This window comes from Amblyraja radiata, chromosome 3 (assembly GCF_010909765.2).
Source record: "Amblyraja radiata isolate CabotCenter1 chromosome 3, sAmbRad1.1.pri, whole genome shotgun sequence".
Classification (NCBI taxonomy): Eukaryota; Metazoa; Chordata; class Chondrichthyes; order Rajiformes; family Rajidae; genus Amblyraja; species Amblyraja radiata.
Window position 1 is genome coordinate 89,824,639 of NC_045958.1, and position 17,720 is coordinate 89,842,358.

At 46.2% G+C, this 17,720-nt stretch overlaps 1 protein-coding gene across 8 annotated transcripts in view; it reads right to left on the bottom strand.

Moving 5' to 3' along the window:
- Positions 1–376: 376 nt before the first annotated feature.
- Positions 377–17,720, bottom strand: part of aadat (aminoadipate aminotransferase) — a 49,557-nt gene continuing 32,213 nt past the window's right edge. For all 8 annotated transcript variants that reach the window (XM_033018304.1, XM_033018311.1, XM_033018305.1 and 5 more), the window contains 6 exons: positions 17,577–17,673; positions 12,677–12,738; positions 10,737–10,801; positions 4,772–4,878; positions 2,725–2,826; positions 377–1,921 (listed from right to left, as the gene is read on the bottom strand). In XM_033018304.1, the coding sequence (XP_032874195.1) occupies positions 1,880–1,921; positions 2,725–2,826; positions 4,772–4,878; positions 10,737–10,801; positions 12,677–12,738; positions 17,577–17,673 (475 nt within the window). In that variant the 3' untranslated portion in view covers positions 377–1,879. The remainder of the gene's footprint in view (positions 1,922–2,724; positions 2,827–4,771; positions 4,879–10,736; positions 10,802–12,676; positions 12,739–17,576; positions 17,674–17,720) is intronic.

Here is a 17,720-nt window from a genome sequence, read left to right on the forward strand (position 1 = left end):
CGGGCCGAAGTGCCTGCTTCCATGCTGTATCTTTAAGACTAAAATTAAAAAAACTATGCCAGTGCAACTTTCAACACTATATTGCCATTTTGTCTTGGTGTTGTGCAGATGAATTTCCAAACCTTTTTCTTTTATCAAACTTTGAGATTCCCATTTTATAAAAAAAACACCTCTGGCAAAGAGTGATTGGAAAATTGAAAATGCAATTCAAGAATCATTAGATGTGGGCAGTGAAATGGCACCAAGTTGAGTGGTGGTGCAGGCAAGAAGGTCTACTGCTGTTTCTACCGCTTGTTCATGCGTATTTGGTGCCCTCTATTGTAACACAAGGTACAGAACTCAAGAGTAGATGTAAAGTCAATAATTGGCCCATATCTGTAGTTTTTGTTTTAATTGATTGAAAGATACAGCAGGGAAACAGGTTAATCAGCCCACTGAATACACGCCAGCTAGTGTGTAGTTCTATGTTATCCCATTTTCACATCGACTCCTTACACACAAGGAGCAATTTACAGCAGCCACAGCCTACAAACCCGCACGACTTTGGGATGTGGGAGGAAACTGGAAACCCACGCGGTCACATGGGGAACGTGAAAACTTCACACAGACAGTACCCGAGGTCAGGATTGAGCCCGGTTCGCCGGCGATGTGATGCAGCGGCTCTACCCTTTGTGCCGGTGATTCGTCAAGATCATCTCCTTGGCTGGCTGACCTACCAACCGGCACGACTTTGGCATGAGGGAGTGGACAGCAAAGCAGTGCATCCAGAGGAACCTCGCAGTTACAGGGAGAATGTGCAAACTCCACACAGGCAGCACACAAGGTCAGAATCAAACCCAGGCCGCCAGAACTGTGCAGTAGCAACAGAACTGACTACTGTGCCCGATCGCTCTGCCTGTTCACACTGAAGATGTGAACACAGATCACACACCCCCAGTCAGTTCAGGGAAGGAAGGGGTTGTAACACAGCACCCACAAAACAATAGGCACAATGTGCTGGAGTAACTCAGTGGGACAGGCAGCATCTCTGGAGAACATGGATAGGTGATCTTTCAGGTTGGGTCCCTTTTTCACACCCACAAAATGATTCTGTAAGGGCAATGCCTTTATATTGGTGTTAGTATTGGTTTATTATTGGCGTGTGTACTGAGATACAGTGAAAGAGTGGCAGTCACGGTGGCGCAGCGGTAGAGTTGCTGCCTTACAGCAAAAATGCAGCACCGGAGACCCGGGTTCGATCCCGACTATGGGCGCTGTCTGTACAGAGTTTGTACGTTCTTCCCCTGACCTGCGTGGGTTTTCTCCGAGATCTTCGGTTTCCTCCCACACTCCAAAGAGGTACAGGTTAGTAGGTTAATTGGCTTGATAAATGTAAAAATTGTCCAGTATAAGTTGTCCAACTTCCAGTATTCGAGGTGGACTCTTCGGAAGTGACGACCACAAGGTACAAGGGTTGTGTAGGAAGGAGCTGGTTTATACCGAAGATAGACGCAAAGTGCTGAAGTAACTTAGCGGGTCAGGCATCATCTCTGCAGAAAAGGAAGGATTGTAATGGATTATAGCAAATTCTGCTCTTGGCACAGGCAGAATAAAGGGGATTTTTACTGACACAATGCTCAAAATGATCAGACAAACAAGTTTGTGTGAAGCAAATTATCCAAAGAAAATTAAAATCATCATCTATCTGTTCTTTGGTGGATGTGCCAATGATATTTGGCACTGACGGGGTTTTTTCCTCCCAAACATCAAATCTCTGGTGAAGCCGTCCTCATTTCCGGATTTACAAGATGATTCGACACCATAACCAGAAAAAAAAGTGAGGTAATTTCTGATTTCAATTACTCTGGGCTTCATTGTGTGTTGTGTGCGGGAAGCAGCACTACACCGACTCCTTGATGAGTGCAGATAGTCTTTGTAAACCCTGAAAGAAGAAGAAAGATGCAAGTTAGGAACACTAATCAAATTATTTTAATGAGAAGACAAACTATTGTACAAAAAGATCTGCCATTTATATATCATCTAATTTTTATATCTCTATATGCAATGAGATATTAATTGAAGCAATGAGATTATCTGTTGAAGTAGAAAATGTAAGTTCTCGTTTTCGAGCAGTATAGTAGTTGTTGAGAAGAACAGCATGGAAACAGGCCCTTCGGCCCGAGCAGTCCATAGCGACCATCGATCATCTGCTCACACTAGTTCTATGTTATCCCCATTTCTTAACCACTTACTATACACTAAGGGCAATTTACAGAAGCCAATTAACTTAACAACACGCGCGCCTTTGGGATGTGGGAGGAAACCGGAGAGCACCCAGGGAAAACCCACGCGGCCATAGGGAGAACGTGCAAACTCCACACAGACAGTACCCAAGGTCGGGATCAAGTGACATGGATGGGAACGATTGCAGAGGTTGGAAGGAGCAAGGCCATGGAGGGATTTTGAAGACAAATTGCGTTGTTCCTTCATCAGCAACCAATGTAAGATGACAATGAAAGGTCTGGAAAGAGTGAGTGCGGAGATGATGTTTGCAATAGAGGGAGAGTCCAGGACCAGAGGGCAGGTGGGACTAGTGTAGATGGGGCATCGGCGAATGCAACCTGCCTCAACCACTTCCTCTGGCAGCTCGTTCCATATACCCATCCTGGGGAGCCTCTAGCCTCGCGATACATGAACTTTCAACCACCTTGTAAGCATGCATCGGAGAATGTGGGCAGTGTTTACCTGGTCTATTTCTTCAGGTGTAGAAATGGAGAAAGCAGCACGCACGTAGGCACAGGGCGCAGAGCTGTCAACCATGAATACAGAACCAGGGACAAACAACACCTGTGGGGAGACAAACCGAGGCAACGATTACACAGCGGCCATCTCCCAATGACCGATTACACTCACCAGAGTGATAGCTGGAAACTTGTGTAAAGAAAATATACATAGAACAGTACAGCACAGGAATGGTCCCTTCTGCCCACAATGTTCAGTTTAGTTTATTATCACATGTACTGAGGCACAGTGAAAAGCTTTTGTTGCGTGCTAGCCAGTCAGCGGAGAGACAATACATGATTTCAATCAAGCCATACACAGTGTTCAGATACATGATAAAGGGAATAATGTGAATAACATTTAGTGCAGGATAAAGTCCAGTAAAGCCCAATCAAAAATAGTCTGAAGGTCTCTAATGAGGTAGATAGTAGTTCATGACTGCCTTCTACTTGTTGGTGATCGGATGGTTCAGTCGCCTGATGCAGCTGAGAATAAAGTGTCTATGAATCTGGAGGTGTGCATTTTCACACTTCTGTGCCTCTTGCCCGATGGGAGAGGGGAGAAGAGGAGGTGACCGGGGTGAGACTCGATCTTGATGATGCTGGTTAGCCTTGCCGAGGCAGCGTGAAGTGTAAAAGGAGTCAATGAAAGGGAGGTTGGTTTGTGTGATGGTCTGGGCTGCGTTCACAATTCTCCCCCAATTTCTTGCAGTCTTGGATGGGGCTGTTCCCAAACCATGCAGTGATGCATCCCGATAAAATTATTTCTACAGCGCATCTGTAGAAGTTGGTGAGAGTTGTTGGGTAATTACAAACTTCTAAGCTATATTTGCACAGAACATGATCCCAAGTAAAACTAATCTCATCTGCCTGCCCGTACATGATCATTATACCATCATTCCCTGCAGTTCCACGTGCCTATCTAAAAGCCTCTTAAACGGCAATATCGCATCTGCCTCCACCACCACCCCTGCCAGTGCAGTTCAGGCCCCCCACCACAAAAATTTGCCCCACATATCTCTATTAATCTTTCCCCTTCTCACCTTACAGCTACACTCTCTCGTGTTGGATATTTCCACCCTGGTGAAAAGGTTCTGACTATCTACCCTATCCATGCCTCTCACAATTATATATACTTCTATCAATTCTCGTCTCGACCTCCGACATTCAGGAGAACACTAGACTTCTCTACTTCTAAACTCAGATGGTTTTGTAGAGAAACTATGCACAAATCAAATCATCTGTACGTAATGCGTCCAATACCAGGGTCAATTATGCCCAGGTTTTTGAAAGATACAGCACGGAAACAGGCCTACATTGTGCCTACATTTTTCACAACCATCTACACTATCTGCAAAACCACCCACTTTTGTATCATCCAAATCATTAATGTAGATGACAAACAGTAACGGGCCCAGCACCGAACCCTGACACACACCACTAGTCACTGGCCTCCAGACTGAGAGGCAACCTTCCACCATAACCCTCTGCTTTTTCCATGAAGCCAATTTTTAAAATCCATTCAGCTATCTTTCCTTGGATCCCATGCAATCTAACCTTCCAGAGCAGCCTACCATGAGGAACCTTGTTGAATGCTTTGCTGAAGTCCATGTAGACAACAGCTCTGCCCTCATCGACCCTTTTGTTCACGTCTTCAAAATACAATCAGATACATGAGAGACAACCTCCCACGTACAAACCCATGCTGATTATCCCTAATCAGCCCTTGTCTGTCTAAATGCCTGTATATCCTATCCCTCAGAATGCTCTCTCATAACTTTCCAACTACAGGTGTTAAACTGTAGATTTGTAGGTTAATTGGTTTCTGTAAATAAATTGTGTGTCAGAGTGATCTACGGGGTGATCGATGGTCGGCGCGGACTCAGTGGGCCAAAGGGCTGGTTTCCGTGCTGTAACTCTAAAGTCTAAAGGCTAAAAGGAAAAGAAGGTTAAATGAAAAAGAGGGTATAAAGCTTAGAGCGAGTGGGGAACAATGTGAGCCACAACATTACCTCCTTTTGCACGGCTTTCTCCGAGATGAGTTGGTGAGTGTCCGGGATCCCCTTTAGCTTCATCCAGTAGAACATGCCAGCACTTGGAATATTCCAGTCAACTAAACCTGCAAGGACAGCAAGGCAGTTCAAGTTCAAGTGAGTTTAGTGTCATGTGTCCCTGATAGGACAATGAAATTCTTGCTTTGCTTCAGCACACAGAACATAGTAGGCATTTACTACAAGTGTCCAAAAGTGGACGGGCGAGGAGAGGGACACGACGTCCATGGAAGGAGATGGCTGGAGGCCCGCAACAGCGTGGGACTCGCCTGGAACAGGCACCGCTCATAAGAACTGGAGCGTGGACTTTAAAATGGTGCCAAAACATGGCGTCTCTTGCATGCTGGCTCAGTAGACTATTTCTGTACACCTGCTAATTGAGGATTGGGTTATATGGCAATATTCTACTGGACTGTTTGTATAATAAAGAATTTCACTGTGTTAGCACTTTGCACACGTGACAATAAAAGCAGCAATGAACCATTGAAGATTTGAGATCCTGTCTGACTGTCCAACCTGGTGCCTTGGTTCTAGAATAATCCACTCTATAACCCCCGGTTCTCGAACAATCCAGGCCTTCCTTAAAATTCCTGGTTTTACAACAATCCAGGGGTTCTACACAGCCCTAGTTCTAGAATAATCTCGACTTTCCATGTAACCTGGTTCTGGACTCATCTACGATTTCCACGTAACTCCTGGTTCTAAACTCTTCGTCCTGGGGAGATGTCCAAGATGTCCTCCTGTGTCCGTCTCATCCTGCAAGAACTTTGCAAGTTTCACTGTGACTGCCTCTCATTCTTAATATGTGGTAAGTTATTGAAGTTATGGCCACAAAAGCTTACCAACGCCTCTACTTCCTTAGAAGGCTTAAGAAATTTGGCATGTCTCCAACAACCTTCACCAACTTCTACATAAGTGCAGTAGAAAGCTTCACAGTCTGGTTAGGGAACAGCTCCATCCAAGACCACAAGAAATTGCAGAGTTGTGGACATAACCAGACCATCACATAAACCAACCTACCTTCTGGTGACTCCATCTACACTTCACACAGCCTCAGCAAGGCCACCAGCATAATCAAGGACCAGTCTCATCCTGGTCACCCTTCTCCCCTCTCCCATCAGGTACATAAGCTTGAAAAGAGACACATCCAGATTCAGGTTTAAGAAGGAACTGCAGATGCTGGAAAATCGAAGGTAGGCAAAAATGCTTGAGAAACTCAGCGGGTGCAGCAGCATCCATGGAGCGAAGGAAATAGGCAATGTTTCAGGCCTGAAGAAGGGTTTCGGCCCGAAACATTGCCTATTTCCTTCGCTCCATAGATGCTGCTGCACCCGCTGAGTTTCTCCAGCATTTTTGTCTACCTCCAGATTCAGGGACTGTTTCTTCCTAACTGTTATCAGGCAACAGAACAGTCATTTCACCAGCTAGAGTGCGGTCCTGAACTACTATCAACCATTGGAGATCTTTGAACTATCTTTAAATCTGACTTTATTGGACTATATCTTGCACTAAATGTTGTACCCTTTATCTGTTCTCTGTGGACAGCGTGAATGTAATCATGTATTTTCTTTGACTGGATGACATGCAAACACAAGCTTTTCACTATACCTGGTTTATACTAAAGATAGACACAAAGTGCTGGAGTAACCCAGCAGGTCAGTCAGCATCTCTGGAGGAAACGGATAGGGGCCGTTTCGGGTCAGGTCCTTTATTCAGTCTGAAGTAACTCCAGTACTTTGTGTGTACGATATTTAAGAAACTAGAAGCTCTCCTCTTTAAAAAAGTGTGCATCCTAATCTTTGCAAACCGGGAATATTGAGAGTTGGAAGATAAATCCTGAAGTAAAGGTAGGTTCATTGAGTATAAGAGTCAGGAAGTCTTGATTCAGCTTTATAGGACTTTGGTTAGGTCGCATTTGGAGTATTGCAGGCAGTTCTGGTTGCTCCATTACAGGAAGGATGTGGAGGCTTTGGAAAGGGTGCAGAGAAGGTTCACCGGAATGATGCTTGGATTAGGGGGTATTAACTACAGGGAGAGGTTGGAAAGATGCATTGTTTTCTCTGCAACATGGAGGTTGTGGGGAGACCTGATAGTGTCGCATAAAAATTATGAGAGGCATAGAGGATAGACAGTCAGAATCTTTTTCCCAGGATAGAAAATTAAAATACAAGAGAGCATAGCCTTTATTTGAGGGGGAACCAACTAGAGAGCAGTCCTGACCTACCACCTGCCTCATTAGAGACCCTTGGACTCTCTTGTATTGGACTTTATTAGACTTTATCTTACGTTAAACTTTATTCCCTTATCTTGTATTGTGCGTTGTGGACGGCTTGATTGGAATCGTGTATAATCTTTCCTGCTGACTGATAGCTTTTCACTTTTCCTTGGTACACGTGATAATAAACTAAACTAAAAGCTTAAAGGAGATGTGCAGGTCGACACAAAATGCTGGACTAATTCAGCGGGTGAGGCAGCATCTCTGGAGAAAAGGAATGGACGACGTTTCGGGTCGCGACCCTTCTTATGACTGGAGAAGGTTCTCAATCCAAAACGTTGACCATTTACCTTCGATTTAAACCAGCATCTGCAGTTCTGTCTTACACAAGGGGATGTGCAAAATATGTTTTGCCACACAGTAGGTGGAGAGTGCCTGGAACGTGCTGCCAAGGGGTGGTGGTTGACAATAGACAATAGGTGCAGGAGTAGGCCATTCGGCACCTATTGTTTATTGTAAGCCAATAGGCCATTCGGCCCTTCGAACCAGCACCGCCATTCAATGTGATCATGGCTGATTTGATAGTGGCATTTAAGAGACTTTTGGATTAGATCATGGATATGCAAGGAATGGAGGGATGTCGATCACGTGCAGGTTGGTAAAGAGTTGGCATCATGTTCGGCACAGACATTCTGAACCAAAGGGCTTGTTCTTGTGTTTTAGTTTTAGAGATAGAGCATGGAAACAGGCTATTCAGCCCATTGAGTCTGTGCCGACCAGCGATTCCCACACACTGTACACTGTCCTATACACTAAGGACAATATACATTCTTTACCAAAGCCAATTAACTGACAACCCTGTATGTCTTTGGAATGTGGGAGTAAACTGGAGCACCCGGAGGAAACCCACACGGTCACAGGGAGAAGGTTGAAACTCCGCACAGACAGCACACGTGGTCAGGATCGAACCCGGGTCTATGCGCTGAAAGGCAGCAACTCTACCGCTGCGCTACCATGCTCCACCCTGCTCCACCGTGCAACCCCTACTGTTCTACTGTGCTGTGCTGTACTGTTCGATGAATTTACCGATGAAAAGCCAAGCCATGCACTTCCAGGTCAGTGGATTCACCAGAACAAACTAACAGCGAGCCGAAATACAGTGGCAGGATCACTTCTTGTAAATGATGGTGTCGGGGGTTGATGTTGGTGTATGAGCAGAAACATTTTTGAATTGGAGTTTCCTGTCGAGAAGCCGTTTTAGCAAATGGCTGCTACAATCAATTTTGTTGTACCAAAGGGAATCATAGTCAGTTAAAGCACATGAGCTGAGACTGATTAGAATTTAATCTACGTCAAGAAAATTGTAGCATCTCATATGATACCGGTTTCCAGGAAGTCCAAAGCTCGTTAGTCCTAATAAAATATTTTTAGTTGTAATGGCTGCACCAATTTAGCAACTTAGACAGACGGTCTGTCGGCAGCAGGTTCCACACACTGTAATTAGAATCACAGATGTGGAAACAGGCCAATCTGGTCCTTGCTGGTGCCGAACATGATACCAAGTAAACTCATCTCCTCTGCCTGCATGTGATCCATGTTCCTCCAATCCCTGCACATCCATACGTTATAGGAGCAGAAGTAGGCCATTCGGCCCATCAAGTCAACTCTGTCATTTGATCATGGCTGATCTATCTTTCTTTCTCAACCCAATTGTCCTGCCTTCTCCCCAGAAACCCTGACACTCTTACTAATAAAGAATCTGTCAATGGGGACGGAGCTGCACTGCAGCAGCCTCTACCTACAGCCAGTCTGTATTTCAATCTTTTTTAAAATTTTTAGTTAGTCTAAAGTTTTGTGTTGGGGGAAACTTTAACTTTTCTTGTGGGGGAGGGGGGCAGGGTAAGGGGGAAACCGTTTCCCAGTCTCCTCCTGGCGACTATTTTTCCGAGTTGCGTCCTCGCCCCCCACCTCGCGGCCAACCAGCTGGATCGGAGCGGCCTTTCCTGCCGGGGACCGGGAACCGGACCAGGAGTTTCTCCCTCCTTCCCCTCCCCTTCCCAGCTTGTCCACAGCCCACTGTCTCCGCCTCTTCCTTTCTTTTTCCCGCCACCCGACATCAGTCTGAAGAAGGGTCTCGACCCGAAACGTTGCCTATTCTCTCCATAGATGCTGCCTCACCCGCTGAGTTTCTCCAGCATTTTTGTCTACCTTCGATTTTTCTAGCATTTGCAGTTCTTTCTTAAACATTATGCACTCTGGTATTTGTCTCTTTGTACCTACTCGTGTATAGCATGTTTTGACTGGATAGCAAGCAAACAAAGCATTTCAGTGTATCTTGTATTAAAAAAAAAACTCGTACATCTCCTTGAAGATGTTGCCCTCTCACTTCAAACATATGCCCTCTGTTTATTTGACAATTCCACTCTGGGAAGACACCTCTGACCTATCTATATCTCACATACTTTTATAAACTTCCATCAGGTCTCCCCTCAGCCTCAGATCCTGCAAAGAAAGCAATCAATCGGTCCAACCTCCTCCGATAAGCTAATACGCCCTAACCCAAGCAATCTCCTGGTGAATCTCTACTGCATGCTCTCCAAAGCCTCCATGCCCTTCTAATAAGACCACCAGGGGTGATGGCTGCCCTGCCGGCAGTCTGTTCGTCTTTTCACTCTTTTTGTTATTTTTTAGTTTGTTAAATTTGTGTTTTAATGTTCTTCGGTTTGTTTTAAGTGGGGGGAGGGGGGGAGGGGATTGGGGGAAACTTTTTTTCAAGCTCTTACCTTCCTGGAGATGTGATCAATTTTCAGATTCCATTCTCCGGGCTCTGCTGCCTACCATCGATGGAGCTGGAAGCCTCCTCGGACTGTAGTGAGCCCCACCGCGGGGCGTGGACTTAATATCGGAGCCGATACCTTGCCTGGGATCGCTCCAACTGCGGCCTGCGGACTTACCATCAAGGGCTCGCAGTCTCGGGTGAGGCCGAGTCGAGAGCTCCAATGTCGCGGAAGGTTCGACCAGCCCCGACGCGAGGTTTGATCGCCCAGCGCGGGGGAACTGACATCCTCCCCGACGCAGGAGCAGATCACCTCAACGTGGAGGGCCCAAACGCCGCTGGCTACGGGAGTCAAGATCATCCCGTCAACGGGTGCTCGAGGCCCACGACCACGGAAGAACTAAGGGGACTTGAACTTTATTTCGCCTTCCATCACAGTGAGGAATGCGTAGAAGTCACTGGGGTGGATGTTCATGTTAAAATGTGTTTTTAAAGTGATCTGTTACTTTTAATTGTATGACTGACCTGGCCAATGAAATTCCTCGTATGTTGAAAACATACTTGGCGAATAAAGTGTGATTCTAATTCTGATAACGTGGTGACCTGAACTGCACGCAATGTTCTAAATGTGCCCTGATCAGAGTTCTACACAACAACCGTTCTTTCCCTCGCTCTATGTTGGTGCTGGCTTGCAGGTTGATAACTTTGAAAAGGAAAAGGGAGTCAGATAAGGAGGTGTGAAGTGTGAAGCCAGAGGGAGGGATATTGGTAGAAGGTGATAGGGGAGGGGGGGAAAGACAGACGGGATAGTGGGAGAAATGGGACTTTTCTGGGGTAATGGGAAGACAGAAAAGAGGGTGTATGGATACGAGAAGAGGGCTGTTTACATAAACTTAGAGAATGCAATGTCAATACCATTAGGCTGCAAGCCCTACCTTTCAACCATCTTTCTGCAGACAACTGCATGGCATCCCTCTGCTTGCTGTAGAATTCAATCACTCTATCGTGGAAAGAATGGAGAAAAGGACAGTTCAAAATCAGTCACCAGTGTTGTAATATGTCATGGATTAAACAGCGGATTAAATTCCCCACCGTCTGTTCGGGGATTTGAATTTCTCTCTCAAACTCATTAATCTAGGCCTCTAGCTAACTCTAGTTTATAGGTAGGGTACGGTGACTCAGCGGTAGTGTTGCTGCATCACAGCGCCAGAGACCCGGGTTCGATCTTGACGACGGGTGCTGTCTGTACGGAGTTTGCACATTCACCCTGTGACCTGCGTGGGTTTCCTCTGGGATCTCCTGTTTCCTCCCACACTCCAAACTCATACAGCATTGTAGGTTGATTGGCTTCTGTAAAAATGTAAAATGTCCCCGGTGTGTAGAATAGTGCTAGTGTGTGGGGATCGCTGGTCGGCCAAGACTCGCTGGGTCAAAGTTCCTGTTTCTGTGCTGGGGAGGAAAGCCAATGTTCCTACGTGGTCTGGCATATGTACAAATTTAGATCCAATCGTCCCAAACCTCCCAACCTGTGTTGCTATCCCTATCCTTTCGTCTCCCATCTGACTCCACTTGCCAATCAATCCTTCCTTACATGCAAACACCTAGCGTTTGCCAGCTCCTGCCCCACTCCTCCCCCTCACCCTTCTCGTGTCCCGACCCGAAACATCGACTGTCCATTTCCCTCCATTGACGTTGCCTCACCCTCTGAGTTTGTTTGTATGTACTACTTGCCTAGTGAGCTATTATTTGGCCACTCACATCATATGTGGACACTGGTGGCACTGCCTGTGATTATCATCTCTTGTGAATGAATAAATAAAATAAAGAAACAACTAACTCACTACATTTAGAGATGCAATTTAAAGAAGGGTCTCGACACAAAACATCGCGCATTCCTTCCCTCCAGAGATGCTGCCTGACCCGCTGAGTTACTCCAGCATAGACCACCAGGGGCGCTGGGGAGATGGCAGCCCTGCTGGCAGTCTGTTCGTCTTTTCACTCTTTTTGTTATTTTTTAGTGCGTTAAAAGTTTGTTTTAATCTTCTTTGGTTTGTTTTATGTAGGGGGAGGGGGGAGGGGGGAGGGGATCGGGGGGAATTTTTTTTCTTCAGGTTCTTACCTTCCCGGAGATGTGATCAATTTTCGAATCACATTCTCCGGGCTCTACGGCCTACCATCGACGGAGCTGGAAGCCTCCTCGGACTGACTTTGAGCCTTATCGCGGGGCGCACTTAACATCGGAGCTGAACCCTTGCCTGGGATCGCTCCCACCGCGGAATCAACATCAAGGGCTTGCAGTCTCGGGTGAGGCCGAGTCAGGAGCTCCAACGTCGCGGAAGGTTCGACCAGCTCCGACGCGAGGTTTGACCGCCCGGTATGGGGGAGCTGACATCCCCCCGATGCAGGAGCAGATCGCCTCGACACGGAGGGCCCAAACGCCGCCGGCTACGGGAGTTAAGATCATCCCGTCAACGGAGGGCTCGAGGCCGACGACCGAGGAAGAACTAAGAGGAAGGACTTGAACTCTATTTCGCCTTCCATCACAATGAGGAATGTGTAGGAGTCACTGTGGTGGATGTTCATGTTAAAATGTGTTTTTGAAGTGATCTGTTACTTTTAATTGCATGACTGACCTGGCTAATGAAATTCCTCGTATGTTGCAAAACATACTTGGCGAATAAAGTGTGATCTGATTCTGATTATGTGTCTACCTTCGATTTAAACCAGCATCTGCAGTTCTTTCCTACACATAAGATGTGGATGATCAGCCATGATCACATTGAATGGTGTTGCTGGCTCGAAGGGCTGAATGGCCTACTCCTGCACCTATTGTCTATTGTCTAAGAGGAGGTGAATGTTACTGTGCAACTGTTACCTGTCAACGTGCTGCAAGAATCCACTCTGTCCCCACTGTTGCAGGAGCTCGACAACCATGAGCTAGGATGGAACATATGTTAAAATTAACATCGGGTGAGCAACAACGCCACAAGCTTTCCTCAAAGTTAGCAAGACCGAAGAGACTGTGACTGACTTCAGGAAGCGAAGCAGTACACACACACATCCCTTGACGGCGTTGAAGTAGAGTTAGTCAAAAGCTTCAAGTCATCATAGTCATGAAGTCATACATTGTGGAAAAAGGCCCTTCGGCCCAACTTGCCCACACCAGCCGATATGTCTGTTCAATTTGTCCGCGCGTGGCCCATATCCCTCTAAACCTGTCCTATCCATGTACCTGTCTAAATGTTCCTTAAAGGTTGCAATAGTACCAGCCTCAAATACCTCCTTCAGCAGCTTGTGCCATACACTCACCATCCTTTGTGTGAAAAAGTTACCCCTCAGGTTCCTAATAAATCATCCTCCCCTCCCACCCCCCCCTCCCCCCCCCCCCCCCCACCCCGATCACCGCATACACTGACACTATCCTACACACTAGGGATGATTTACAATTTTTATTATGAAAGTCAATTAACCTACAAACTTGCCCGTCTTTGGAGTAGGTAGGAAACCGGAGACCCGCAGGTCGCAGGGAGAAAGTACAAACTCCATGCAGACAGCACTTGTAGTCAGGATCGAACGCGGGTCTCTGGCGCTGTGAGGCAGCAACACTACCGCTGTGCCACCGTGCCGTCCCGATCAATTCCTTTTTACAATGATTGTGCCAAGTAAGTCCCATTTTCTCAACATCAAACTCAGCATCTTGAAAACATGTTCATTCCAATTAATCAGGATTTGTCACAAAACTTTTTTTGGAAAATTACATGATGGTGAAAATTCATTATCATAAAGGTTGAAATTCTGGGCTTTCGGAAGGGGTTTGAACATAAAATGAGAAGACATACAGAAGTGCAATTTGTAGACACAAGGAATTGCAGACGCTGGAATCTTGAGTGAAACACAAAGTGCAGGGGGAACTCAGCTGGTCTGGCAGCATCTGTGGATGGAATGGACAGATGTCATTTTTGGTCAGGAACCTTTTTTACTGACAGTCTTCTCCAATCTGAAGAAGCGTCCCGAACTGAAACATTGCCTGTCCGTGCCCATCTAATTGCTGCCCGACCCGCTGAGTTCCTCCAGCACTTTGCATTTTGTATACCATTGATAAAAATAAGCATGGTTCAATTCCTGGAACATTTTTCATGTTGGTTCACATTTTACACAACTTCTCTTGACGCACAGTATTTGTCAAAACATAATATGGTATGTTGTTCATGGAATACGATTTTCAAAATTGTAAAACTGAAATTTTATTAGTTTTTAACCTGCAGTTTTCAGAGAAATGCAAAGTGTCCTTCAAACCCAAGATACACATTAGGCTTAAACATTGAAGTTAGCACCAATGAGAAGTGACTTTATTTGCTACTAAGAGATGTACTGGGCAGCACAGTGGCTTCATCTTCGTTCGTGTCTATCTTCCAGGTTTCAAATGTTGACATCGCTGTCATCGTCCGTCCTGAAAAGGACGCAAGCTTCCGGCGACAAACAGTGGGAGCCATCACTTGTTGCAATAGATGACGGTGGCAGCAGAATTAGCTCGGGATACTTTCAGTTTCCAGCCCCACGACGTGGACGCTGCCTTGCAGCGCCAGACACCATAGTTCGATCCTGACTACGGGCGCTGTCTGTACGGAGTTTGAACATTCTCCCTATGAGCGCGTGGATTTTCTCCGGGTACTCCGGCTTTCTCCCTCATCCCAAAGATGTTTGTAGATTAATTGTCTTTGGTAAAATTGTAAATTGTCCCTAGTGTGCAGGATAGCGTTAGTGTACAGGGTGATCGCTGGTCAGCACGGACCCGGGGGGCTGTTTCAGCGCTGTTTGTTGAGATGGGTACGCGGTTAGTCAAGATAGATTAAGTATTCACAATGATTGATTATTCACTTAATCAGAGAATGAAACAATGGAGCGTTTAAATCAATTGATTATTTATTTGGCCAATTTGATTATGACAACTCCAATATACATTGAAAGAATGCAGTCAGAGAAGCAGAGTAATCTCTTGGGCCAATTGATTATTTGTCCTGTTACACTTCCGGCATTGCTAAAGTTATCAAAGTTTGTTCATCGAGGTATCAGCATGGTTATTCCATTCATGTAAAACATTTAACACAGCAAAGTGTCTCAAGGTTTGACAGGAATGTTCTCAGCAAAAAAGCTTGGCCTCAATCCACATCGGCTTGGTTTATTATTGTCACATGTACCACCATACAATGGAAAATCTTGCTACCAACCATGTTATAGGAACAGGATTCAGCCATTTGGCCCATCAAGTCCAGTCCGCCATTCAATCGTGGCTGATCTATATTTCCTCTCAACCCCATTCCTCTACCTTCTCCCCATAACCTTTGACACACTCATTAATCAAGGACCTGTTAATTCTCTGCTTTAAAAAATACACAATGACTTAGCTTCCACAGCTCTATGTGGCAATGAATTCCACAGATTTGCCACCCCCTGGCTAATAAAATTCTTCCTCATCTTTCTAGAGGTACATCTTTCCAGAGGTACCACCGGTGCCCTCTGGTCTTAGACTCTCCGGATACAATAAGTGGCGCAGTGGTAGAGTTGCTGTTTACAGCACCAGAGAACTTGGTTCAATCCTGACTGTGGGTGCTGGCTGTAGAGTTTCTACACTTTCCCTCTGACCATGTAGGTTTTCTTCAGGTGCTCCGGTTTCCTCCCACATCCCAAAGACGCGCAGGTTTGTAGGTTAATTGTCCCTAGTGTACGGGGTGATTGCTGGTCAGCGTGGACTCGGTGGGCCAAAGGGCCTGTTTCCATGCTGTATCTCTAAACTAAACTAAAGGTACTGAAATATCATCAGCTTAAAGACTCTCCTACTTGTCTTCAAAGTCCTCCAGACATTTCTTCCTCCCATTTCAAAGATCCCAGAATCTTCTCCAGTTCTCATTATTGAAAATTCTCAAACATAATCTCCTCATCGTTGACAGATGTGCCTTCATCTGCCAAGGCTCCATGAATCCTTCTATTCCTTCTTCCCTTCCTTGAAACTTTCCCTCCTGTCCAGATTCTTGTTCATCTACCCTAATCAAGGAGCATTTTCATCCTGGTCCTCTCCTGTCGGGCAGAAGATACTAAAACTGGCCACCAGATTCAAGAACAGCTTCTTCCCCGCCGTTAACAGACTAATGACTGGTCCTCATGTACGGTAGGGTGCAGTCCCGACCATTCCAACCAACTTCATTGTGGTCCTTGGACTTTTTTAAAATCTGTACTCTCTCTGTAACTGTTTCACTCATGGGCCTGTCCCTCTTAGCGATTTTTTAGGCGACTAGGCTGTCGCCACATGGGCGGGAATCCTGGGGGGAACGGGGGAGGGGGGCACGTCTCCCCTATGCTTTGAGAGGTGGGGGACAATCCCCCCCATGTTTTGTAATCCAGACTTTATCAGACGCTTTCTAAGGGCTGAATCGGCCCGTTCACAGGACCTTTCAGTGCCCGGCGCGGCTTAAAATCAAACTGATGCATCGAGGCGATCGAGGCTCCCGGTGTTGAAGCCCCCACCGGCCGATGAAAGGCCCCGTGAACGGGCCGATTCAAGCCCACAATTTGGGACGGATGAAGCAGCTGTTGCTCGAGTTCGGAGTCGGTTACCACCCAGGTCAGCTCCTGATGTTACCGTCCACAGGACCCACGGCCGAAGCCTCGCGTGTGTGCGCATGCGTGTGTGCGCGCGCATGCGGCCGCCAATAAATTGTGTCCTCTGCATGTTTTGATAGCGATTTCCATGCCTGCTCGCCGGGATGTTGCCTGTATGGTCGTGAGTAGTCTCCACAATCGCCCAAAGAGTCGTAGCATCTTTCTGGTCACTGCTGGATTTTCAACATGTTGAAAATTATCGGAGACAGTCGGCAACAGTGGGTTTGACGCCAATGAGCGTAGCTGTCGCCAGGTTAACGTAGGTTGTCGCTGGTGCTGACTTTATTTTTGTTGTTAAAGTAATGATTCTACTTCAAATTTTATGTCGAAGGGGGGGGTCCAGTCGCCGGTTTTTCGGTGGCCTGCTATGACTATGACAGTCACCGGCAGTCACCTAAAAATAGCCTAAGTGGGACAGGCCCATAACACTATATTTTACATTCTTGTATTTTCCTCTTTACACTGCCTGTGATACAAGAGTGTGGCCCTATTCATGTATGGTATGATTGGACTGACAGCTCTGGGCCTGCACTCGTTGGAGTTTACAAGAATGAGGGGGACCTCATTGAAACTTAGCGAATAGTGAAAGGCCTAGATTGAGTGGATTTGGACAGGATGTTTCCACTAGTGGGAGAGTCCAATAGGTTTCAGTGAGATTCCCCCACTCATTCTTCTGAACTAATACCAATATTGGAGTCTGAAAATTACAATAATCTTGTTTGGAATTGTCTAGAAGGAATCACTATCTTTAAAGATGCAGGGGATGATAATGCAATAGGTTTGCACGCGCAGAATTTTAAAAGGGCGGCACAGTGTCACAGCGGTAGAGTTGTTGGCTCACAGCTCCAGAGACCTGGGTTCATTCCCGACTACGGGTGCTGTCTGTACGGAGTTTTACGTTCTCCCTGTGACCCTAGGGTTTGCCTCCAGGTGCTCTGGTTTCCTCCCACACTCCAAATACGTACAGGTTTGTAGTTTGGTAAAATTGGAAATTGTCCCTTGTGTGTAGGATAGTGTTAGTATACGGGTGATTACTGGTCGGCGTGGACGCTGTGGGAGCAAGGACCTGTTTCCACGTTGTATTTCTAAAGTGTAAAGTAAAGTTTGATCTGACTCACCTGTGTGAATGTGCTGGTGTGCATTGTAGAGGATTGGATGTGGAGAACGACTCGATTGATGAGTGGCTTCGGGCCAGATACGAATCCTATCCGCAGCCTGTTAAAATACAACGTAAGACCAGATGCATAAACAGACAGTCAGCA